Here is a 21,973-nt window from a genome sequence, read left to right as displayed (position 1 = left end):
CAACCTCATTGTCTTTATGGCGTCTTGACTGATTGGAAAGGTTAAAGATATTATTCACCCTCACTCTATATTCACACTAACAAAACAAGGCTTAACACCAAACCTATGTGGGTAGCAAGAGACAGACTCAAGTCTAACTCCAGCTCCTTGGTATTCTGATTCCAACTAGTGCCCTATCAACTATGAAAAGAAAACAGAAAAACTTAAGTTAGGGCTTCAGATCTTCTCTCAGTTCCAACTCACCAGTCTGATGAAGGACTCCATCCAGTAGGGCTCAGATAGAAAAAAGTGAAATTAGACCTTAACAGCCTTTAATTAACATCTCATAATGGAGAGTTCATTACTTCTGTAATATATTCTTGTTCAGACTGTTAAAATGATACACACCCTGTCATTGTATTATCTTGTAAACCACAGTTAATCACAAATTAAAAAAAAATGTCTTGAAAAAAATAACACACATTGACAGGATAAAATTTGGAAGCTACAGAAAAGCACAAAGAATAAGACTTAAACTCTCAAGCCAACATAATTGCTTGCCCATAGGGTCCCTGGCTGCTCTGGCTTCTCATAGGAGGCCCCAGGCCAGCAGGTGCCCAACTCCTGCTTTTCAAAGGAAAAAGGCCCTTGCACTTCTACGATGCCCTCTGGTCTCAGCTTTGCTAGAGAAAGGTCTTGGTACCCACAAAGGGGAGGTGTCCAGGGTGGAGGGCACAGGGGGGAAGGGATTGTTCATTCTGCTTCGGGGACTGTCACAATCAGGGATCCTCAGAAAGCACAGCCTAGCACTGAAGTGCTATCAGCTCTACAAAAGTCATTGAGAAGGGTTGAGGGTAGATAGCATAGTGGTTATGCAAAGAGACTCTTATGCTTAAGGCTCCGAAGTCCCAGGTTCAGTTCCCCACACCGTCATAAACCAGAGCTGAGCAGTGCTCTGGAAAAACAAACAACAAAAAGTAATTAAGAAAAATTTTACCTGCTTTATATCTTACCACCTCTCAGTCACCAAGTTGCAGATGTTACCAACCTGACTTACTGGGCACACGACCCCACCAATGTGTCCTGGAACCCCACCTCTCCAGAGCCCTCCCCCACTAGGGAAAGAGAAAGGCAGACTGGGAGTATGGATCGACCAGTCAACGCCCATGTTCAGCAGGAAAGCAATTACAGAAGCCAGACCTTCCACCTGCACCCCACAGTGACCCTGGGTCCATACTCCCAGAGGGATAAAGAATAGGAAAGCTTCCAATGGAGGGGATGGGAGGGAACTCTGGTGTTGGGAACTGTGTGGAATTATATTCCTGTTATCTTACAATCTTGTTAATCATCACTAAATCATAAATAACAAATTAAAATAAGCAACAACAACAAAAAAAGTTCAGGCTCCTCTTCCGCCCTCTTGAAAGTCTCCATCCTCCCTGGGGGCAGCGGTGGCCCAGATGTGTCAGGAGGAACAGGAAGGACTGCCAGGTCTTTGGCCCCAGGTGAACCAAGTGGAGAAAGTGAGGGGAAAGTGTTCTTGACTCCTCACCACGCCTTTCCTCCCCCTCTCCTCCCCACCCACCCCCGCAAAGTCTGCCTGCAGCTCTGCACGCCGCCGAGCCTCCCCAGTGTCCCCACGCTCTGCAGACTGGCAGGCGCCCCCCCGCCCGGGCTCCCTGCGCGCCCTGGGTGGGCGCACACTGGCTGCCAGAGGCAGAGCAGGGGCCGGGCACCCTGGGCTCCAGCAGGGAGGCGCCTTCGGCAGGAAGGGGTGCGGGTCCCACTGGGACTCTGCTGCTCACCTGGGCCCGACCCGGCCCGGCCCGCGGGGATGGGCTCCGTCTCCTCGGCGCTGGCGCGCTCCCGCAACGCCGTGGTGCAGCTGGGCTCGTCGCCACCGCAGCCCGAGGCTTCGCGCACCGCCCGCCGCCACCCCAAGACCCGGAGGCTCGGACCCAGGCGGGGAGAGGTCCCGCCCGCAGCCTGGGAGGCTCAGCCCGCGCCCCGCCCGGAGCTGTCCCCGGTGCTGAAGTGTGCGGGGGGCATGTCCCAGCCCTGCGCGTCCCCAAGCGCCTGGGGTAAGTCTTCTCTGGAAAGGGGCTTGCCTTTGCGCCCACCCTTTGGGGAGGTGTGTGGGTGGGCGAAGGGTGGCCCAATGCTCTGTCTCCTGCAAGGATTTCTTTCTCTTTCTCTTCCTTCCTCTCTCTCTCTTTTTCCTGGTTCTCTTTGCCATAACTACTCTCACAAGTTGAGACTCATGTCTAGTTCAGTCGTTGGGTAGTTCCAGAGTGACCCCCTTGGAGTTTACACCTTAAAGGTCCTTTTCTCTAGCTTTGTGCCAGTGTTGCCTGCCTCCTCCTTATTTATTGTCTAGCAAAGATACGGCTCAAGGAGACACTCCTGCCGGTCTTCTCCCTGGGACACTGGGAGAAAGGTAGGAGATGCCCATTAGTCTCAGAGTTCAGTTCCACGTGTGAGAAAGGAAGCCAAGATTGGAACTAGGGTGATGTGGGGGTGTGTGTGGCTGGGGGAAAGGCATTTCCAAGGTGGGCACCATGGGAAAAGCGAAAGGAGCACGTTGGATTTGGAGTTGAATTTCTTTTTTTTAGAAAATATTTCTATTTATCTTATTTTAATGAGAAAGGATACAGAGGGAAACACACACACATATACACACACAGGGAGAGAGAGAGAGAGAGAGAGAGAGAGAGAGAGAGAGAACACTGCTCAATTCTGGTTATGGTGGTGCTGGGGATTGAATCTGCAACCTCAGAGCCTCTGGCTTGAAAGGCTTTAGCAGAACCATCATGCCGTCTTTCCAGCACCCTGGAGTTGGATTCAAGTCTCATTACGATCTTGGACATCTACTCCATTTCTCACTTTTGTCATCTGTGACACAGGGTGACAGTAATGTCTACCTCATTAGGTAGATGGAAAGTCTGATGAGCTACAGTGCTTGTAAACATTCTTTCCAAAACTACAAAGTGTCACGTCAATATTCAGCACCTATGTCTGCATTATTCACCACTTCCTCTGCACTGCTTCAGCAGAAAGTGAAGAGAGCGATGAGATAGCTCTTCAAAGGCTCCACTTAATCAGGGCAGGGCAGGTGCTGTTAAGAAAAAAAAAACAACTGGGAGTCAGGCGGTGGCACAGTGGGTTAAGCGCACTTGGTGCAAAGCACAAGGTCCGGCATAATGATCCCGGTTCGAGCCCTGGCTCCCCACCTGCAGGGGAGTTGCTTCACAAGTGGTGAAGCAGGTCTGCAGATGTCTGTCTTTCCCTCCTCTCTCCATTTCTCTCTGTCCTATTCAACAACAACGACATCAAGAAAAACTACAACAATAAAAAATAAGGTCAACAAAAAGGGAAAATAAATAAATATTAAAAAATAAAAACCCACCATTTATTTATTTATTCATTTATTTATCGGGCAGAGACAGAGAAATTGAGAGGAGAGGGGGAGATAGACACCTGCAGCCCTGCTTCACCACTTTCAAAACCTTCCCCCTGAGGTCCACGGACTGGGGACTTGAACCTGAGACCTTGTCCACTGTTCACATGTGCGCTCAACTAGGGGGCATCACCACTCAGCCCCCCAGGTTCTGTTTTGTGTATGTGGGGGAAGTTGGTATATGTATTGAAAAATGATCACATTAGCAAAGTTTCTTTTAAAAATATTTATTATTAGAGAATAGGGAGGAAGGATAGGACTAGAGCATTGGCCAGCTTGGCATAAAGTAGTGCTGGGAAATGAACCTGTAGCCTCTGGGGCTTCAGGCATGTGAGTGAGCTTTTCCCCAGCCAGTAAGGAGAAGTCTTTTTAAATACCTCACTTGGCCTTCTGGTCTCATATGTGAATCCTCATTCCATCCCAAGAAAGGTTCTGATGCGCATTGCTGTCTGTTGAGTTTTCAAGGAAGATTCAGTGGACAATGCTGAATTGCCTAGAGAGGGCTTTGTGAGACAAGTGAAGGGTTTACAGTTTAACTCACTGTGAGGCAAGCATGCATCTGTCATTATTCCTTTGTGAGAAACTTCCTTCAAAAGTACTGTGAGTTTATCCATCAACTTGTATTAGCTCTTGCTTTATGCAAACAGCCCTTGAAAAATTAAACATACAAGTACAGTGTCTTGAAGGGAACATTTATCTCTATGAAATACATTCATTTTCCTATTGGTATAATGTAGCTGTGTCGTACTATTCGAAAGAGATTGAGAATTAGAGTCAGACTATCTGGGTTCTGTTAAACTGTGCATTCTTAGGTAAGAGTCTTAAGTTTATTTATATATTTATTTTTACCAGAGCACTGATTAGCTCTAGTTTATGGTGGTGCAGGGGATCGAACCTGGGACTTTGGAACCTCGGGCAGAAGAGTCACTTTGTGAGGGGGCTGGGCAGTAGTAGCACAGCGGGTTAAGTGCACATGGCACAAAGCACAAGGACCAGGGCAAGAATCCCGGTTCGAGCCCCCGGCTCCCCACCTGCAGGGGAGTCGCTTCCCAGGCGGTGAAGCAGGTCTGCAGGTGTCTGTCTTTCTCTCCCCCTCTCTGTCTTCCTCTCCTCTCTCCATTTCTCTCTGTTCTATCCAACAACGATGACAGCAATGACAACAATAACAATAAATATAACAAGGGCAACAAAAAATGGGGAAAAAATGGCCTCCAGGAGCAGTGGGTTCGTAGTGCAGACACCAAGCCCCAGCAATAACCCTGGAAGAAAAAAAAAAGTCACTTTGTGTAACTATTATATCATTTCCTCCACCTCCAGAATCTTATGTTTTCTTCATTCCTTTCTTTCTTTCATTTCTTTATTAGAGGATTAATGTTTTATAGTTGACAGTAAATACAATAGTTTGTACATGCATAACTTTTACAGAGTCTTATGTATTCTAAGATTGTACTGTTTAGTTTTAAAAAATGAGTACACGGTGGGAGGGGGAGACAAGGGACATGCAAAATGCTATTCTGAGTGGTGAAGCAGAGCTGCAGGTGTCTTACTTTCTCTCTATCTCCTCTTTCCATCTAAGTTTCTCTCTGTCTCCATCAAAGTGAAAAAACAAAAAGGGGGCTCAAAAAAAAATGAAAGAAAGAGGGGGTTGGGTGGTAGCGCAGGGGGTTAAGCGCACATGGAGCAAAGCGCAAGGACCTGCGTAAGGATCCCGGTTCAAGCCCCTGGCTCCCCATCTGTAGGGGAATCGCTTCATGGGCAGTGAAGCAGGTCTGCAGGTGTCTGTCTTTTTCTCCCCCTCTCTGTCTTCCCTTCCTCTCTCCATTTCTCTCTGTCCTATCCAATAATGAATGAACATCATCAACAACAATAATAACCACAACAAGGGCAACAAAAGGTGGGGAAAAATGGCCTCCAGGAGCAGTGGATTCATGGTGCAGGCACCGAGCCCCAGCTATAACCCTGGAGGCAAAAAAACACACACACACAAAAAACAAACAACAACAACAAAAAAGAAATTGCTGCCAGGAGTGGTAAATTCTTTTTTCCCCTTATTTAAATGTTTATTTATTTATTCCCTTTTTGTTGCCCTTGTTTTTATTGTTGTAGTTATTATTATAGCTGTTATTGATGTCATTGTTGTTGGATAGGACAGAGAGAAATGGAGACAGGAGGAGAAGACAGAGAGGGGGAGAGACAGACAGACACCTGCAGACCTGCTTCACCGCTTGTGAAGTGACTCCCCTGCAGGTGGGGAGCCGGGGCTCGAACCAGGATCCTTATGTGGGTCCTTGAACTTTGCGCCACCTGCGCTTAGGCCACTGTGCTACCGCTCGACTCCCGGTAAATTCTTTTTGCAAGCATGCAGCCTCATTATCAACCTTATGCCAATAAAAATCAATGAACAGAAATAAACATGAGTACAAATAGTGCTGTGATCTATCTCTGTCATGAAGCTCAGGGGTTGGGAAACTATAACTGAGGGACATTAAGAAAGTGTCTGGGGATGGACAGCGGGGCCCCTGGCGGACAGCTCACACTGCCAGGTGCAAGGACTCAGTGCTCAGCCCCAATCCTCATCTGCAGCTCCGTGAGCTGTGAAGCAGTGCTGAAGGTGTCTCTCTCGCCCCTTTTCTCTCAATTTCTCAAAACAGTTGCCAGTAGGACCAGTGGAGAGTCATCATGTAGGCAGCAAGCCTCAGCAGTAACCTTGGTGGGGAGTCGGGTGGTAGCACAATGGGTTAAATATAGGTGGTGCGAAGTGCAAGGACCGGTGTGAGGATCCCGGTTCGAGCCCCCAGCTCCCCACCTGCAGGGGGAGTCGCTTCACAAGCGGTGAGGCAGGTCTGCAGGTCTGTCTTTCTCTCTAACTCTCTGTCTTCTCTTCCTCTCTCCATTTCTCTCTGTCCTATCCAACAACGATGACAATAATAACTACAACAATAAAGCAACTAGGGCAACAAAAGGGAATAATAATAAAAGAAAAGTATCTGGTAGCTTAATATTTTCCTAACGTATAGGATACGACTTTTGAGGGCGGGGTTAGATAGCATAATGGTTATGCAAAGAGACTCTCATGCCTGAGGCTCCAAAGTCCCAGGTCCAGTCTCCCGCACTACCAAAAGCCAGAGCTGACCAGTGCTCTGGTAAAAAAAAAAAAAACACAAAACTTAACTTTTGTATAACCTTATCTATCATGCTGTGTCATACTGAACTGAACAAAGCAGATGTTCTTTGTGAAACTCTTTGAAAAATTATTATCTTTTAATTTATTTATTGGATAGAAACAGCCAAAAATTGAGAGGGAAGGGAGTGATAGTGAGGCAGAGAGGCACCTGAAACACTGCTTCACCACTCATGAAGCTTTCCCCCTGAACGTGGGGACCAGGGGCTTGAACCCAGGTCCGTGTGCACTGTAATGTGTGCGTTCAATCAGGTGCACCACCATTCAGCCCAACTTAATTTTTTCTTTTTATTTATTTATTATTGGATAGTGTAGACAGAAATCAAGAGGGAAGGGGAATAGATAGTAGGCAAGAAAGAGATAGCCGCAGTTCTACTTCACTGTTTGTAAAGCTCTCTTCCTGTGGGTGGAGAATGAACCCTTGAACCCAGGTCCTTGGGCATTGGAGCACATCGCTTCACTGGGTGTGTCCACCTGCAGCCCTGCTTCACCACTCGTGGAGCTTTCCTTCTGCAGGTGGGGACCAGGGGCTTGAACCTGGGTTTTTGCTCAGTGCAATGTATGTGCTCAACTAAGTGCACCACCACCTGGCTCCCTTAGCCAGTCTCTATGCTACCTGTTTTATACGCTGTGTTTTTGTTTCTCATTTTGTCAGTCTTTTAGTTTATAATTTAATGATGACCTTTCAGTCTCACCTCCAGAGTTTCTATCTCGAAAGTTTGGTAAGCAACTGAGAGTTTGCATTTCTAATAGGTTTCTAGATACTGCTGACCAAGGCATCCATTTTGAAATCCACTGATCCATGCTTAGAAGAGACAATTTTCTTTTTTCTTTTTTTTTTTTATTGTGTTCTCTTTCAGTTTTTCTCTCTGACTTAACTTCTTTTTTTTATTTTTTTAATTTTTTATTTAAGAAAGGATTAGTGAACAAAAGCATAAGGTAGGAGGGGTACAACTCCACACAATTCCCAACACCCAATCCCCATAACCCACCCCCTCCCATGGTAGCTTTCCCATTCTCTATCCCTCTGGGAGCATGGACCCAGGGTCGTTGAGGGTTGCAGAAGGTAGAAGGTCTGGCTTCTGTAATTGCTTCCCCGCTGAACATGGGCGTTGACTGGTCGGTCCATACCCCCAGTCTGCCTCTCTCTTTCCCTAGTAGGGTGTGACTCTGGGGAAGCTGAGCTAGAAGAGACAATTTTCTGAGAGGCATTTTTTTTATTATTACTTTTTAATATTTAATTTATTTATTAGAGAGAGAGAGAGCAATTGAGAGGGAAGAGGGGAAATAGAGAGGGAGAAAGAAAAATAACTGCATCTCTCTTTCTCTCCCCCTCTGTCTTCCCCTCCTCTCTCCATTTCTCTCTGTCCTATCCAGCAACGATGACATCAATAACAGCAACAATAACAGCTACAACAACAACAACAATAAAAAAGCAACGAGGGCAACAAAAGGGAATAAATGAATAAATAAAAAGAAAGAAAAACAATGGCAACCTTGTTTCACCATTCGTGAAACTTTGCCCCCTGCAGGTGGGGGCTGGGGGCTTGAAACAGAGTTCTCCTGCATTATAGCATGACCTGTGTGCTCTACCAGGCACACCACTGCCTGGCCCCTCGAGATGTTCTTTGATCATTTTGAGTCTTGGCATTTTGTTCTTTGATCATTTTGAGTCTTGGTATCTTGACAGATGCTGTAAAGGAAAAGTTGGCAAATAGCTCTTTGGATGTTGTGTTCATTTGCCATCTGCACGATCCAGGTTCAAATCATGGTGATATTCAAGGAGGCTTCCCCTTCTTCTTCTTTTTCTCTTTAAAACTCTGTCATCTCATCTCACCTCTTATACTTTGAAGAAAGTATAAAGGTGGTCTGGGTGGTGGTGCAGTGGATAAAGCACTGGACTCCCAAGGTCTTAAGTTTGATCTCTGGCAGCACGTGCACCAAAGTGTTATCTGGTCTTTCTTTATCTTCTCCTATCTTATTAATAAATCAATAAAATCTTCAAAGAGACAAAAAAAGAAACTATAAAGGGTGAGGATCAGGATGTCTGGAAGCTGGGAGTGGGGGCTCGCTGATTCTGTTGTGCATATCTATATATCTGTATTAGCGTTGGTCTTGTATTTTATCTTTTATTTTTATCATTTTATTTGGGGATTAATAGTTTATAGTGCAGCTGTTAACACATGAGTACAATCTTTCATCTTGTGATAGGTGTCTGCAAGACGCTCTCAGATGTGCATACTGCTTAATAACAGGATTAAGCAAACTGTATTCTCCATCAAAATAACTTTCTCAAGATAGCCATTGAAGTGACACACAGGCTGGGGGAAACAGCATAATGCTTACACAGAAAAACTGAGGCTCTTAAGTCCCAGGTTCAAGTCCCACTACCATCATGAGACAGAACTGAGCAGTGTTCTGGGAAAGGAAAGGAAAGAAAAGGAAAGAAAAGAAAAAAGAAAAGAGAAGAAAAGTTTGGTCTGGGAGGTGGTGAAGTGGATAGAGCATTGGACTCCAAAGCATGAGGTCCTGAGTTTGATCCCCGGCAGCACATGTACAGTATGATGTCTGGTTCTTTCTGTCCTCCTGTATTTTTCATTAATAAATAAATAAAATCTTAAAAAAAAAACAAGAAAAGAAAAGCAAGAGGAAAGGAAATACCACGTGCATCTGCAGAATTTCCCAGCACTCCCCCCTCCAGTCCCCACCTGCAGGGGAAAAGCTTTGCAAGTGGTGAAGCAGTGTTGCAGGTGTCTCTCTCCCTTTCTGTCACCCCCTTTCCTCTGGATTTCTGGCTATCTCTATCTAATAAATGAATAAATAAAGATAATAAAAAATTAAAAATAAAGGTGGAATGGAGGATGTTTCCACATTTTTCTCCCTTCCAGACCACACAACAAGGGGGGGAGTGTCTTATGGTCCTTCCCCAGTAGACTGGGACAAAGCCTCCAGGGCGGGGGTGGGGGGTTGAGGGGGTGCGGGTGTGTGTGGAGAGCTTCCTGTTCTTCTTGCAGCGTCTAAGTCTCCTTGGTGTCGATATATATCAACAGCTGTCCACTTGCAGAGCTGTGCCTGCCCTGATAGGCAGCTCCAGGCCCAAGACGGGTACCTCTGATTGCAGAGGGCAGGAGGGCCGAGCGTCCTCGGGGCTGGGGGGCAGGGGCTGGGTTTGGGTGCTGGGGACTGGGAGCAGGGTTTGGGTGCTGGAGGCTGGGGCTGGGGGCTGGGGGCTGTGGTTGTGTCTGGGCCGGGGAGGGCGGAGCCTAGTTTCCCTCGGGGAGGGCGGAGCCTCGCTTCCCTGGGGGGAGAGGGGCGGAGCCTAGCTAACTCGGGGAGGGCGGAGCCTAGTTTCCCTCGGGGAAGGCGGAGCCTAGCTTCCCTGGGGGAGAGGGGCGGAGCCTAGCTAACTCGGGGAGGGCGGAGCCTAGCTTCCCTCGGGGAGGGCGGAGCCTAGCTTCCCTGGGGGGAGAGGGGCGGAGCCTAGCTAACTCGGGGAGGGCGGAGCCTAGCTAACTCGGGGAGGGCGGAGCCTAGCTTCCCTCGGGGGGGAGAGGGGCGGAGCCTAGCTTCCCTCGGGGAGGGCGGAGCCTAGCTTCCCTCGGGGAGGGCGGAGCCTCGCTTCCCTGGGGGGAGAGGGGCGGAGCCTAGCTAACTCGGGGAGGGCGGAGCCTAGCTTCCCTCGGGGAGAGCGGAGCCTAGCTTCCCTGGGGGGGGGGAGAGGGGCGGAGCCTAGCTAACTCGGGGAGGGCGGAGCCTAGTTTCCCTCGGGGAGGGCGGAGCCTCGCTTCCCTGGGGGGAGAGGGGCGGAGCCTAGCTTCCCTCGGGGAGGGCGGAGCCTAGCTTCCCTGGGGGGAGAGGGGCGGAGCCTAGCTAACTCGGGGAGGGCGGAGCCTAGCTTCCCTGGGGGGAGAGGGGCGGAGCCTAGCTAACTCGGGGAGGGCGGAGCCTAGCTTCCCTGGGGGGAGAGGGGCGGAGCCTAGCTAACTCGGGGAGGGCGGAGCCTAGCTTCCCTCGGGGAGGGCGGAGCCTAGCTTCCCTGGGGGGAGAGGGGCGGAGCCTAGCTAACTCGGGGAGGGCGGAGCCTAGTTTCCCTCGGGGAGGGCGGAGCCTCACTTCCCTGGAGGGGAGAGGGGCGGAGCCTAGCTAACTCGGGGAGGGCGGAGCCTAGCTTCCCTCGGGGAGGGCGGAGCCTCGCTTCCCTGGGGGGAGAGGGGCGGAGCCTAGCTAACTCGGGGAGGGCGGAGCCTAGCTTCCCTCGGGGAGAGCGGAGCCTAGCTTCCCTGGGGGGGGGAGAGGGGCGGAGCCTAGCTAACTCGGGGAGGGCGGAGCCTAGCTTCCCTGGGGGGAGAGGGGCGGAGCCTAGCTAACTCGGGGAGGGCGGAGCCTAGCTTCCCTCGGGGAGGGCGGAGCCTAGCTTCCCTGGGGGGAGAGGGGCGGAGCCTAGTTTCCCTCGGGGAGGGCGGAGCCTAGCTAACTCGGGGAGGGCGGAGCCTAGCTTCCCTCGGGGAGGGCGGAGCCTAGTTTCCCTCGGGGAGGGCGGAGCCTCGCTTCCCTGGGGGGAGAGGGGCGGAGCCTAGCTAACTCGGGGAGGGCGGAGCCTAGCTTCCGTCGGGGTTTTGGGCGGAGCCTCGCTGCCCTCGGGGAGGGCGGAGCCTCGCTGCCGGCGGCCGCTTCTGGATCCCGAGTCCGTCGGCGGGCGGGTCCTGGCACAGCGCAGGGAGCTCTCCCTCTAGTTCTGCAGATTTCTTCCGGGCGGGGGGGCGGTGTTCATGGTTCACAGTCGGCCGTAAAGCGCAGCAGTTGGTCCCGTGTGCCGTCCCTAGCTGTCCACATGGCAGCCTCAGCCCCCACTCGGCCCTCAGCCGCGAGTTCCGGGACCTGCGCCCGCCCCGCCCGGGTCCGGTACCGGCGACCCCCCCCCATCCCTCGGGGCTCCGCCAGCGGGCTCCTTCTCTCCGGAGGCCGCGGAGACCCAGCCTGTGAGTCTGCCGGCGTCTGTGCGTCCCCCGCTCTGTCCGCTCTGTCCCTTTGTCCAGCCGGGGCAGGGCGACTCTCGCCTTTTGCTTTGCGGCGAGCAGTGCAGGGGTGGGCGCGCTGCTGAGGGTGCGGGGTCGGGCGTCCAGGGCCACACGCCGCCGGTCCCCTCGCTGCGGCTCAGGCTGCCTGGCAGTGTCCTCCTGTCCTCCTGGGGCCTGGCAGAGCGTGTGCCCCGTGTACCAGGCCTGGCAGAGCGTGTGCTCCGTGTACCAGGCCTGGCAGGGCGTGTGCTCCGTGTACCAGGCCTGGCAGGGCGTGTGCTCCGTGTACCAGGCCTGGCAGGGCGTGTGCTCCGTGTACCAGGCCTGGCAGGGCGTGTGCTCCGTGTACCAGGCCTGGCAGGGCGTGTGCCCCGTGTACCAGGCCTGGCAGGGCGTGTGCTCCGTGTACCAGGCCTGGCAGGGCGTGTGCTCCGTGTACCAGGCCTGGCAGGGCGTGTGCCCCGTGTACCAGGCCTGGCAGGGCGTGTGCCCCGTGTACCTGGCCTGACAGGGCGTGTGCCCCGTGTGCCAGGCCTGGCAGGGTGTGTGCCCCGTGTACCTGGCCTGGCAGGGCGTGTGCCCCGTGTACCAGGCCTGGCAGGGCGTGTGCTCCGTGTGCCAGGCCTGGCAGGGCGTGTGCTCCGTGTACCAGGCCTGGCAGGGTGTGTGCTCCGTGTACCAGGCCTGGCAGGGCGTGTGCCCCGTGTACCAGGCCTGGCAGGGTGTGTGCCCCGTGTACCTGGCCTGACAGGGCGTGTGCCCCGTGTGCCAGGCCTGGCAGGGCGTGTGCTCCGTGTACCAGGCCTGGCAGGGTGTGTGCTCCGTGTACCAGGCCTGGCAGGGCGTGTGCCCCGTGTACCAGGCCTGGCAGGGCGTGTGCTCCGTGTACCAGGCCTGGCAGGGCGTGTGCCCCGTGTACCAGGCCTGGCAGGGCGTGTGCCCCGTGTGCCAGGCCTGGCAGGGCGTGTGCCCCGTGTGCCAGGCCTGGCAGGGCGTGTGCTCCGTGTACCAGGCCTGGCAGAGCGTGTGTTCCATGTACCAGGCCTGGCAGGGCGTGTGCCCCGTGTACCAGGCCTGGCAGGGCGTGTGCCCCGTGTGCCAGGCCTGGCAGGGCGTGTGCTCCGTGTACCAGGCCTGGCAGGGCGTGTGCTCCGTGTACCAGGCCTGGCAGGGCGTGTGCTCCGTGTACCAGGCCTGGCAGAGTGTGTGCTCCGTGTACCAGGCCTGGCAGGGCGTGTGCCCCGTGTGCCAGGCCTGGCAGAGCGTGTGCTCCGTGTACCAGGCCTGGCAGGGCGTGTGCTCCGTGTACCAGGCCTGGCAGGGCATGTGCTCCGTGTACCAGGCCTGGCAGAGTGTGTGCTCCGTGTACCAGGCCTGGCAGAGCGTGTGCCCCGTGTACCAGGCCTGGCAGAGCGTGTGCTCCGTGTACCAGGCCTGGCAGGGCGTGTGCCCCGTGTGCCAGGCCTGGCAGGGCGTGTGCTCCGTGTACCAGGCCTGGCAGAGCGTGTGCTCCGTGTACCAGGCCTGGCAGGGCGTGATCCCCGTGTACCAGGCCTGGCAGGGCGTGTGCCCCGTGTGCCAGGCCTGGCAGGGCGTGTGCCCGGACCCAGCTGCACACCTGTGGTCCCCACCCCTGTGAGGAAGGACTTGAAAGCTTCATCAACACTGAAGCAGGGCTGCCGGTGTCTCTCTCTCTCTCCCCCACCTAGATTTCACTGTCTTTATAAAAGATCAATAAAACTACAAGTAAGTAAATAAAAGTATAAGGAAGAAAAGTTTCCTTAAAAATAATTTTAGTGGCCTACTCGAATATACCATCTTTTAAAAAGTTTATTTATTTATTTTTGTAAAGAATCATATATATATATATATATATATATATATATATATATATATATACACACACACACAATTTTTTTTGCCTCCAGGGTTATTGCTGGGGCTCAGTGCCTGCACTACGAATCCACTGCTCCTGGAGGCCATTTTTCCCCTTTTGTTACCCTGGTTGTTTTATCATTGTTGTGGTTATTATTATCGTTGTTATTGATGTCGTCATTGTTGGATAGGACAGAGAGAAATGGAGAGAGGAGGGGAAGACAGAGGCAGGGAGAGAAAGACAGACACTTGCAGACCTGCTTCACTGCTTGTGAAGCAACTTCCCTGCAAATGGGGAGCCGGGGGCTTGAACTGGGATCCTTCTGCCGATCCTTGTGCTTTGTGCCACGTGCGCTTAACTCACTATACTACTGCCTGACCCCCTGTTTTTTTATTTTTAATCTTTTTATTTTACTTATTATTGGGTGGAGGCAGAGAAATTGAGAGGGGAGGAAAAGAGAGAAGAGAGACACCTGCAGTCCTGCTTCACCACTTGTGAAGCTTTCTCCCTGCAGGTGGGGACCAGGGGCTTGAACCTGGGTCCTTGTGCACTGTGGTGTGTGCTTTTAACCAGGTGTGCCAGGCACGGCCCTTTGAATACACAGTCTTCGGAGGAACTGGAACCCACCCGCAACGTGCCACACGCACACACTATTTTGTTGAACGGCTTTAAACTGTTACAGAGAAATGCATCCCTTAAGAGACTCTCTCCTGCTCTCTCATTTCATGACGCGATACCAGGTGATCTTGTGGTGTGGATTGTCAGCAGTTGTTCCTTGGTCAGCAAAGCCATTTTGGGGTCATCTGACAGCTGGCCAGGGGGTGGCATCTTCACCTGCTTCTGCCTTGTATTACGACACGTTTCGGACCCAAGGGCCATGCTGTCTCTGGACAATTTAGGAAGCAAACCCTGGCTGTGGTGTGGACTTAGCCATTATGGCTCATCGCCCTCCTTCTTGAGAATCTAAATTCACCGGAATGGAAACCCGGTGAGAACTCAGCTCCAGCGAGTCCTGTTCTGAGGGCTGATTTTGTGGGTGCAATTTCTTGTCTCCTGCTGTCTGCATCCTAGCTCAATATTCGGCATACACAATATTACCGATTCTTTATTTTTACTGCCACCAGGGTCATTGCTGGGGCTCGGTGTCTACACTACAAATCCACTGCTCTCGGCACCCATTTCCCCCCCTAATTTTTACTAGATAGAACAGAGAGAAGTTGAGAGAGGGTGAGGAGATAGAGAGAGGGAGAGACAGAGAGACACCTGTAGACCTGCCTCACTGCTTGGGAAGCACCCCCTCCTGCAGGTGGGGACAAGGGCCTTGAACCCATGTCCATGTGCTTAACCAGACGCCACAGCCTGGCCCCCTAATAGTAATGTATCTTTATATCTGGAACAGACTGGTAGAGATTATTTGCTAATGGATGTCAATTTTGTTTAGTATTTCAGTATGAGTTGAAAATGGCTTGATAATGATTTTTTTTTTCTATGTGGGGCTTGATTTTTTTAAATTAAAAATTCAGTGTGTGTGTGTGTGAGAGAGAGAGAGAGAAAGAGAGAGAGAGAGAGAGAGAGAGGAGAGAGCAGAGCACAACTCCATCATGAGCTGGGAATTCAGCCCAGAGCTTCACACCTTCAAGGTAGGCATTCTCCCACGGGGCCCCCTTCCTGGCCCTAGCTTTATGATTTTTATAAACAGAATGCAATCTTTTTAAAAAATATATTTTAATTTTATTATTGATTTTTATTAGTGACTTGTTATTGGATAGAGACAGTCAGAAATTGAGAGGGAAAAGAAGATAGAGAGGGAAAGAGGCAGAGAGACACCTGCAGCCTTACTTCACCACTTGTGAAGCCTCCTCCCTGCAGCTGGGGACCAGAGACTTGAACCCGGGTCCTTGCACACTGTAATGTGTGTGCTTAACCAGGTGTGCCACCACCTGGCCCCTGGAATGCAATCTTGTGGCAGAAATGTTAACCAACATAAAAGAATACAACAAATAATAATGCATTAATAAACTGTCGACCTGATGTTACTACTGTGACACTTAGGTAAGCACCCTTTGCACCTCCTTAAGCCCTTCCCTACCCCTACCACACAGCCACACACAGACACACACATACAGACAGACACACAGACATACACAGTCACACACAGACACACACAGACAGACACACATACAGACACACATACAGACACACATACAGACACACACAGATACAGACACACATATACAGACACATAGACACACACACAGATGCAGCGACAAACACACAGACACACACAGACACACACACAGGCACGTACATACACACACAGTGACAAGAAGCACACAGACACACAACACACAGGCACACAGACACACACACAGTGACAAACACACACACACACACACACACACACACACACACACACACACACACTATATAATGGGATTCCATTGCCATACAGTCTTCAAATATATTGTTTGCCACTCAATAATATTTTACAAGTATTTAAAAAATATTTATTCCCTTTTATTGCCCTTGTTGTTTTATTGTTGTAGTTATTATTGTTGTTATTGACGTCATTGTTGTTGGATAGGACAGAGAGAAATGGAGAGAGGAGGGGAAGACAGAGAGGGGGAGAGAAAGACAGACACCTCAGACCTGCTTCACCACCTGTGAAGTGACTCCCCTGCAGGTGGGGAGCCGGAGGTTCAAACGGGGATCCTTAAGCTGGTCCTTGCGCTTTGTGCCACTTGCGCTTAACCTGCTGCACTACTGCCTGACTCCCTGCTATATATATATAATTAAAAAAAAAATTTATTTTTATTTTTAACCAGAGCACTGTTCAGCTCTGGCTTATGGTGGTGCAGGGGATTGAACCTGAGACTTTGGAGTTATTTGCATAACTATTATGCTATCTACCCTCCGCCCTATTTATTTTTTTTGATGGAGCACAAAAGACAGAAATAATGAGGGAAAGGGAGAGGGAGACCTATAGGCATTGCTCCACTGCTCAGGACGCTTTCCTGTGGGTGGGGGCTGGGGACAGAACCTGGGTCCTTGTCATGTTAATGTGTGTGCCCCACTGTGTGAACCGCCGCCTGACCTTCCACTAATGGTGCCCTGCGTGAAAGAATCCAGAGAGAATAGAATCATAGAATCGACAACAGTTCCCTCTTGAGTTCTGACCATTTGTGAGGTTGGGGGAGTTTGGCGGGGCTGAGAAAGCGAGTCCTCTGTGGTACAGAGTGGAGAGCATTCCTGATTACCACGAGGAGGCTAGTGAGGGGAGAGCACTAGCCGATCCACTGCAGGGTCGGAGTCTGTGCGATCTGACTCCTCCTTGCCTTCCCTACCCGGAGTGTAGCACCCTGGGCAGCGTTCTGGCTGGAGCCTGTGTCTTCTTCCCTAAGCCGAGAAAAACAAACAGCGCCAAGAGGCACCCCCACCCCACGCCGACGGTAACTGGAAATCTGCCTAAAGCACATCACTCTTCAGTAACCTTAGGTGATGCGGCTTCAGCGTTCCTACAACTGCTTTTTCTGGATGGCATTTTTTTTTTTTTTGGCGTGATGGAGGGGTTTATTGCAAACGTCAGTATGTCCTGCTGAACAGGAGGAAGCCTGCAGCCCACTGAGCAGCAGATGTTCTTCTTCTGTATATTAGAAATAGACATCACCAATGGTGTCTGGGCAAGTTTGGCGTTCTCTTTTTTCTTTCTTTCTTTTTGAATATTTTTTATTATATTTATTTATTTATTTTTTGCATAGAGACGGCCAGAAATTGAGAGGGGAGGAGGAGGTAGAGAGAGGGAGAGAGACAGAGAGACACCTGCAGCCCTGCGTTACCACTTGTGAAGCTGTCCCCCTGCAGGTGGGGACCAGGGGCTTGAACCCACGTCCTTGTGTACTATAACACGTGTGCTCAACCAGTGGCGCCCCCAGCCATTCCCCCCAAGTATCTTTATAAATTAGAAATGAGCTGGAAGGAACTTATTGGAGCCTCTTGGGAGCTGAAGAAGTGAGATGTGCTGTAAATGTCAGAAACCAGGTAGGTTTTTTATTATTATTATTATTGAATTTTGGTTTGCAACCTTCTGTGGTTTAGTTTACAGCATTCTAAAACGACGCATGTACATTTTATTATCAATACGACTAGAAGGGCCTTATGTGTCACATTCTGACCTTTGGCTAAGACAGCTGAGTCCTTATTTCAACATCCTGTCCCTGGGTGATCACAACTCTGTTCATATTTACCATGTGAACATGCCCTGATTTTTCAGAAATCGAGCTGCTCTGGGGTATGCTTTCTCGCTTACTCCTCGCTCCAGGGTATGGCTAGGGGTCACTGTCTGATGTGGCAGTGACAGATGTTTCCGTGGAGTGACGTCTATAATAATGTGTGCCTTTGGCACTAACACCAAACCAACCAGGTGTGGACTGTCCTTTCTCTAGTGGATTCCCCATGACTGTCATATTTTCTCTTACTCTTTTTTTTTAAATTTACTTATTTTCCATTTTGTTGCCCTTGTTGTTTAACATTGTTGTGGTTATTGATGTCGTTGTTGTTGGATAGGACATAGAGAAATGGAGAGAGGAGAGGAAGACAGAGAGGGGGAGAGAAAGACAGACACCTGCAGACCTGCTTCACCGCCTGTGAAGTGACTCCCCTGTAGGTGGGGAGCCGGGGGCTCGAACCAGGATCCTTACACCGGTCCTTGTGCTTTGTTTGTATCACACGCGTTTAACCCGCTGCGCCGCCGCCCGACCCCCGTTTACTCTTATGATGATGACTTTCACTCCGAGGACTTGGGAGCATTCCTACTGATGTGCTGTACGGGCCAGGAAGTGGAGATCTTTGAGGCAGATGTGACGGTGACGGTGTGCCCGTGCTTCTGTGCCTGAGAGGAAATCTGATGTCCAGGCAGGACATTTGACCACCACAGAGAATGGCGGGGAACCCTTGAGACCTGGAAGCAACCTCAGAACTTTTCAAATTCACATCTGATTTTTTTTTAAAATGAGGGTTCCAGAGAGGAGAAGGTATCCACACAATATCATAAAGTTAATGAATTGTGGTTCTAGAACAATACTCCTTTGCTATCAATGTGGTATTTTTTATTATTTATTCAATTTTATTAGTGACTTTATAGTAATCTACAAGATTATAAGACAATAGGGGTGTAATTCCACACCACTCACACCACCAGAATTCTGTGTACTCCCGTCCCCCACAATGGTAACCGGGATCCTTCTGCCGGTCCTTGTGCTTTGCGCCACATGCGCTTAACCCACTGTGCCACCGCCCGACCCCCCATTCTCTCTTTTTACCAAGGTTCAGGAGACACAGAAGGCCTCACCTGAGGCCATGCAGTAAAGAAGTAATAGGGCTGGGTGCAGACCTGGGATGCAGAAGGCGTTTAAGACGCACTGCTGCCACTCTGAAAGCTTTGCTCCCCGTGAGAGCACGCAGTGCACGCAGTGACTCAGGCCTCAGCCACAGGCAAGGCCCTGTGACTGACAAGCAAGCAGGTACCGGGGAAGCTCATGTCTTGAACTGTGATCACCTGTTCAAATTCCTGCAATTAGTGTCAAAGATAATCACTCCCTTGTTATTATTCAGTGTGGGTGTGGATTGTCCTGATACCCCAGTGCATTGTCAGTCTGAACAGAGACATCTGCCGGCTAGGGCTTCATGACTCTCCCTCTCTCTCTCTCTCTGTGTGTGTGTGTGTGTGTGTGTAACACTTAGACAACCAGAGCTACTTATTTCAGAATTTTCTGTCTGCTATGGTCCTTGAGATCCTGAGGCACAAGGAGACAAGTCTGTCTCAAGTCTGGGAACCTGTGGCCAAGCCAGGGAGAGAGCAGGGGCTTCAGTGAGATGGCTAGTTTCATCCCCCCGGGACCTTTGTAATGAAGCAGATTAGAGGCTGGGGAATGACTTACCGGGTAGCGTCAGGCCTTACCGTGTGAGAGGATCAAGATCCCAGCTCCCCCACCACCAGTGAGAGACACTGTGCAAAAGGTAAGTTTCAGGAGAGCTGGCGCATGTTGTGGTCTCTCTCTGCTTTTTTTTTTTTTTTTTTTTTTTTACCTGTCTCTCGCCCTCTAGCTAGATAAACCAACGAGTCTAAAGGGCCAGGTGCTGGCACACCTGGTTAAGCACTCACATTACAGTGCACAAGGAACCGGGTTCAAGCCCCTGGTCCCCATCTGCAGGGGGAAAGCTTCACAAGTGGTGAAACAGGGTTGCAGGTGTCCCTCTGTGTCTCTCCCTCTCAATTTCTCTCTGTCTCCATCCAGTAAGAAGGAGCCTAGAGGGAGCTGTGGAGTTATGCAGGTGCAGAGCCCCAGCGGAAAGCCTTAGGGGAAAGGAAAGCTAAAAGGAGTATTTCCGTGAGCTCACATAGGGTGATGTGTTGGAGATGCTGTGCCTGAGTAGGGCACGTTGTGAGGGGCTTGGGACAGCTAATGCACTGTGGACTGGCATTGGGTGAGAGGGGAAACTGGGCGCTGTTCATTCTGAGCAGGGGTGTAGGGGTGCCGGGGTGCCGGGAGCTGGGCGCAAGGCAGAGGCAGACAGCTGTTTGGGTGGGGTGTTGTCTGAGTTCAGCCACCCTCTGCTCGGCCCAGCAAGGGTCTGCTGGGCTCCACTTGCCTCCCTCCCTCTGCGCCCAGGGCAGCTTCCCCCCATAGCTGCAGCTCTCCCCAGGAGGCTTCCTAGGCCCCAGCTGCAGGGCCCTCTCAGCAGTTCTGCATCTGGGCAGAGGCTCTCTCGGTCAGCAGTTGGTCAGCTCCCTCCCTACTCTCTGGACCCGCGCCGCCCCTGTATCTTAGGAGTTGCTGTACCCTCTCAAGGCCCCCAAAGTTCTCTCTTTTTTTTCTCCTATTGTTGCCCTTGTTGTTTTATTGTTGTAGTTATTATTGTTGTTGTTATTGATGTCATTGTTGTTGGATAGGACAGAGAGAAATGGAGAGAAGAGGGGAAGACAGAGAAAGGGAGAGAAAGACAGACACCTGCAGACCTGCTTCACCGCCTGTGAAGCGACTCCCCTGCAGGTGGGGAGCTGGGATTCCTAATCCAGTCCTTGCACTTCACACCATGTGCACTTAACCCACTGCACTACCACCCAGCTCCCTGCTTCCCTATTCTTTATCCCTCTGGGGGCATAGACCAGAATTCTTTATGGGGAGCAAAAGGTGGGAGTTCTGGCTTCTGTAATTGCTTCTCTGCTGGACGTGGGCCTTGGCACTTGGCCCGCCCTTCCTTCCTTCCTTCCTTCCTCCCTCCCTCCCTCCCTCCCTCCCTTCCTTCCTTCATTCCCTCTGTCGGGAAATTGTTAAGCCAGCTCCCCCTGCTCCACCCTGCATTCCTGATACTATGGCCTATCTACATAATCATTGATTTGCCTGAGACATCCCCACCCATTCCATTCCTTTGATCTATCTTCTTTCTGCCCTCAGGACCCTCCCTGCCTGCAGGGTATCATTAATCCCACCAGTTGAAACCCTTCCAACAGTTGCTAAGGAAGCTTCTACCTTCCCAGCCTATTTTTGCTTTTCTCTGCCCCTTTCCTAGCCATTTCTGTTTCCGACTTGCCACTTCCGGCTCCGACCTATAAAAGCCTTCACTCTCTGATCAATAAAGGCATTGCATTGCCTCACCGCCATGAGTTCATGAGTCATCTCGCTCGTGTCACTGAGTGAGTAGCAGCCCAGGCTGGCTCTGGTCGAATTCTCTCCAACCCAGAGACTACGAGCCTGGGAAGAGGCACCCCCACGCTAGCCCGACACCTACCTTCCTTCCTTACTTCCTTCTTTGCCTGTAGGATTATCGCTGGGGCTCAGTGCCTGCACTAAGAATCCACTACTCCTGGATGCCACTTTTCCCATTTTTTATTGCCCTTGTTGTTGTTATTGTTATTGCTGATGTTGTTGTTGGATAGGACAGAGACAGAAATCGAGAGAGGAGAGAAAGAGAGACACCCGCAGACCTGCTTCACTGCCTGTGAAGCGACCCCCCTGCGGGTGGGGAACCGGGGGCTTGCACCGGGACCCTTGCATGTGCGCTTAACTCACTGCGCCGTGGCCCAGCTCGAGGGGTCCTCTTTCAAGGTGAAAGGAGGGACATGCTTCTGTCTGGTGGGAATGTGCCAGGAAAGCGGGGTCATTCATGCTGCAGGAGTTGGAGCAGTGCGGCAGCCCAGCCCCAGGGGACGGCCTGTGTGCCCCGCGGAGGGGCTGGCTTTGTGCAAGGCAACCTGCAGAATCCACTGAAAGTCTCCTTCCAGGGGCTGGTGCAGAGTTCTTTTTATAGTTTCCGACTTCTGGCCGGAGACATACAGCGAGGTTGATGGGCAGAAGCCAGATGGGCCGTCACTGATCGCAGCTGTAGGACATTCCCGGCTGCCAAATTACCCAGCTGTCCATCAACAGCTCAATTAAAGTGCCCAGACTGCAGTGGTGTGTCAG

The 21,973-nt window shown here is 51.1% G+C and overlaps 1 protein-coding gene and 1 long non-coding RNA gene across 2 annotated transcripts in view; one reads left to right on the top strand and one right to left on the bottom strand.

Moving 5' to 3' along the window:
• The window catches only part of LOC132539849 (uncharacterized), a 325,383-nt gene that overhangs the window by 184,296 nt on the left and 119,114 nt on the right, over nucleotides 1-21,973 (bottom strand). The gene's annotated exons all lie outside the window — the stretch shown is intronic.
• PDE1C (phosphodiesterase 1C) overlaps nucleotides 1,799-21,973 on the top strand; it is a 432,015-nt gene continuing 411,840 nt past the window's right edge. Inside the window, exons 1-2 of the mRNA XM_060195824.1 lie at nucleotides 1,799-2,043; nucleotides 6,528-6,538. Of these exons, the coding sequence (XP_060051807.1) occupies nucleotides 1,814-2,043; nucleotides 6,528-6,538 (241 nt within the window). The 5' untranslated portion in view covers nucleotides 1,799-1,813. The remainder of the gene's footprint in view (nucleotides 2,044-6,527; nucleotides 6,539-21,973) is intronic.

This window comes from Erinaceus europaeus, chromosome 8 (genome assembly GCF_950295315.1).
Source record: "Erinaceus europaeus chromosome 8, mEriEur2.1, whole genome shotgun sequence".
NCBI classification, from domain to species: domain Eukaryota; kingdom Metazoa; phylum Chordata; class Mammalia; order Eulipotyphla; family Erinaceidae; genus Erinaceus; species Erinaceus europaeus.
The sequence above is the reverse complement of the archived record's forward strand: the minus strand, read 5'-3'. Positions and strand labels throughout refer to the sequence as shown.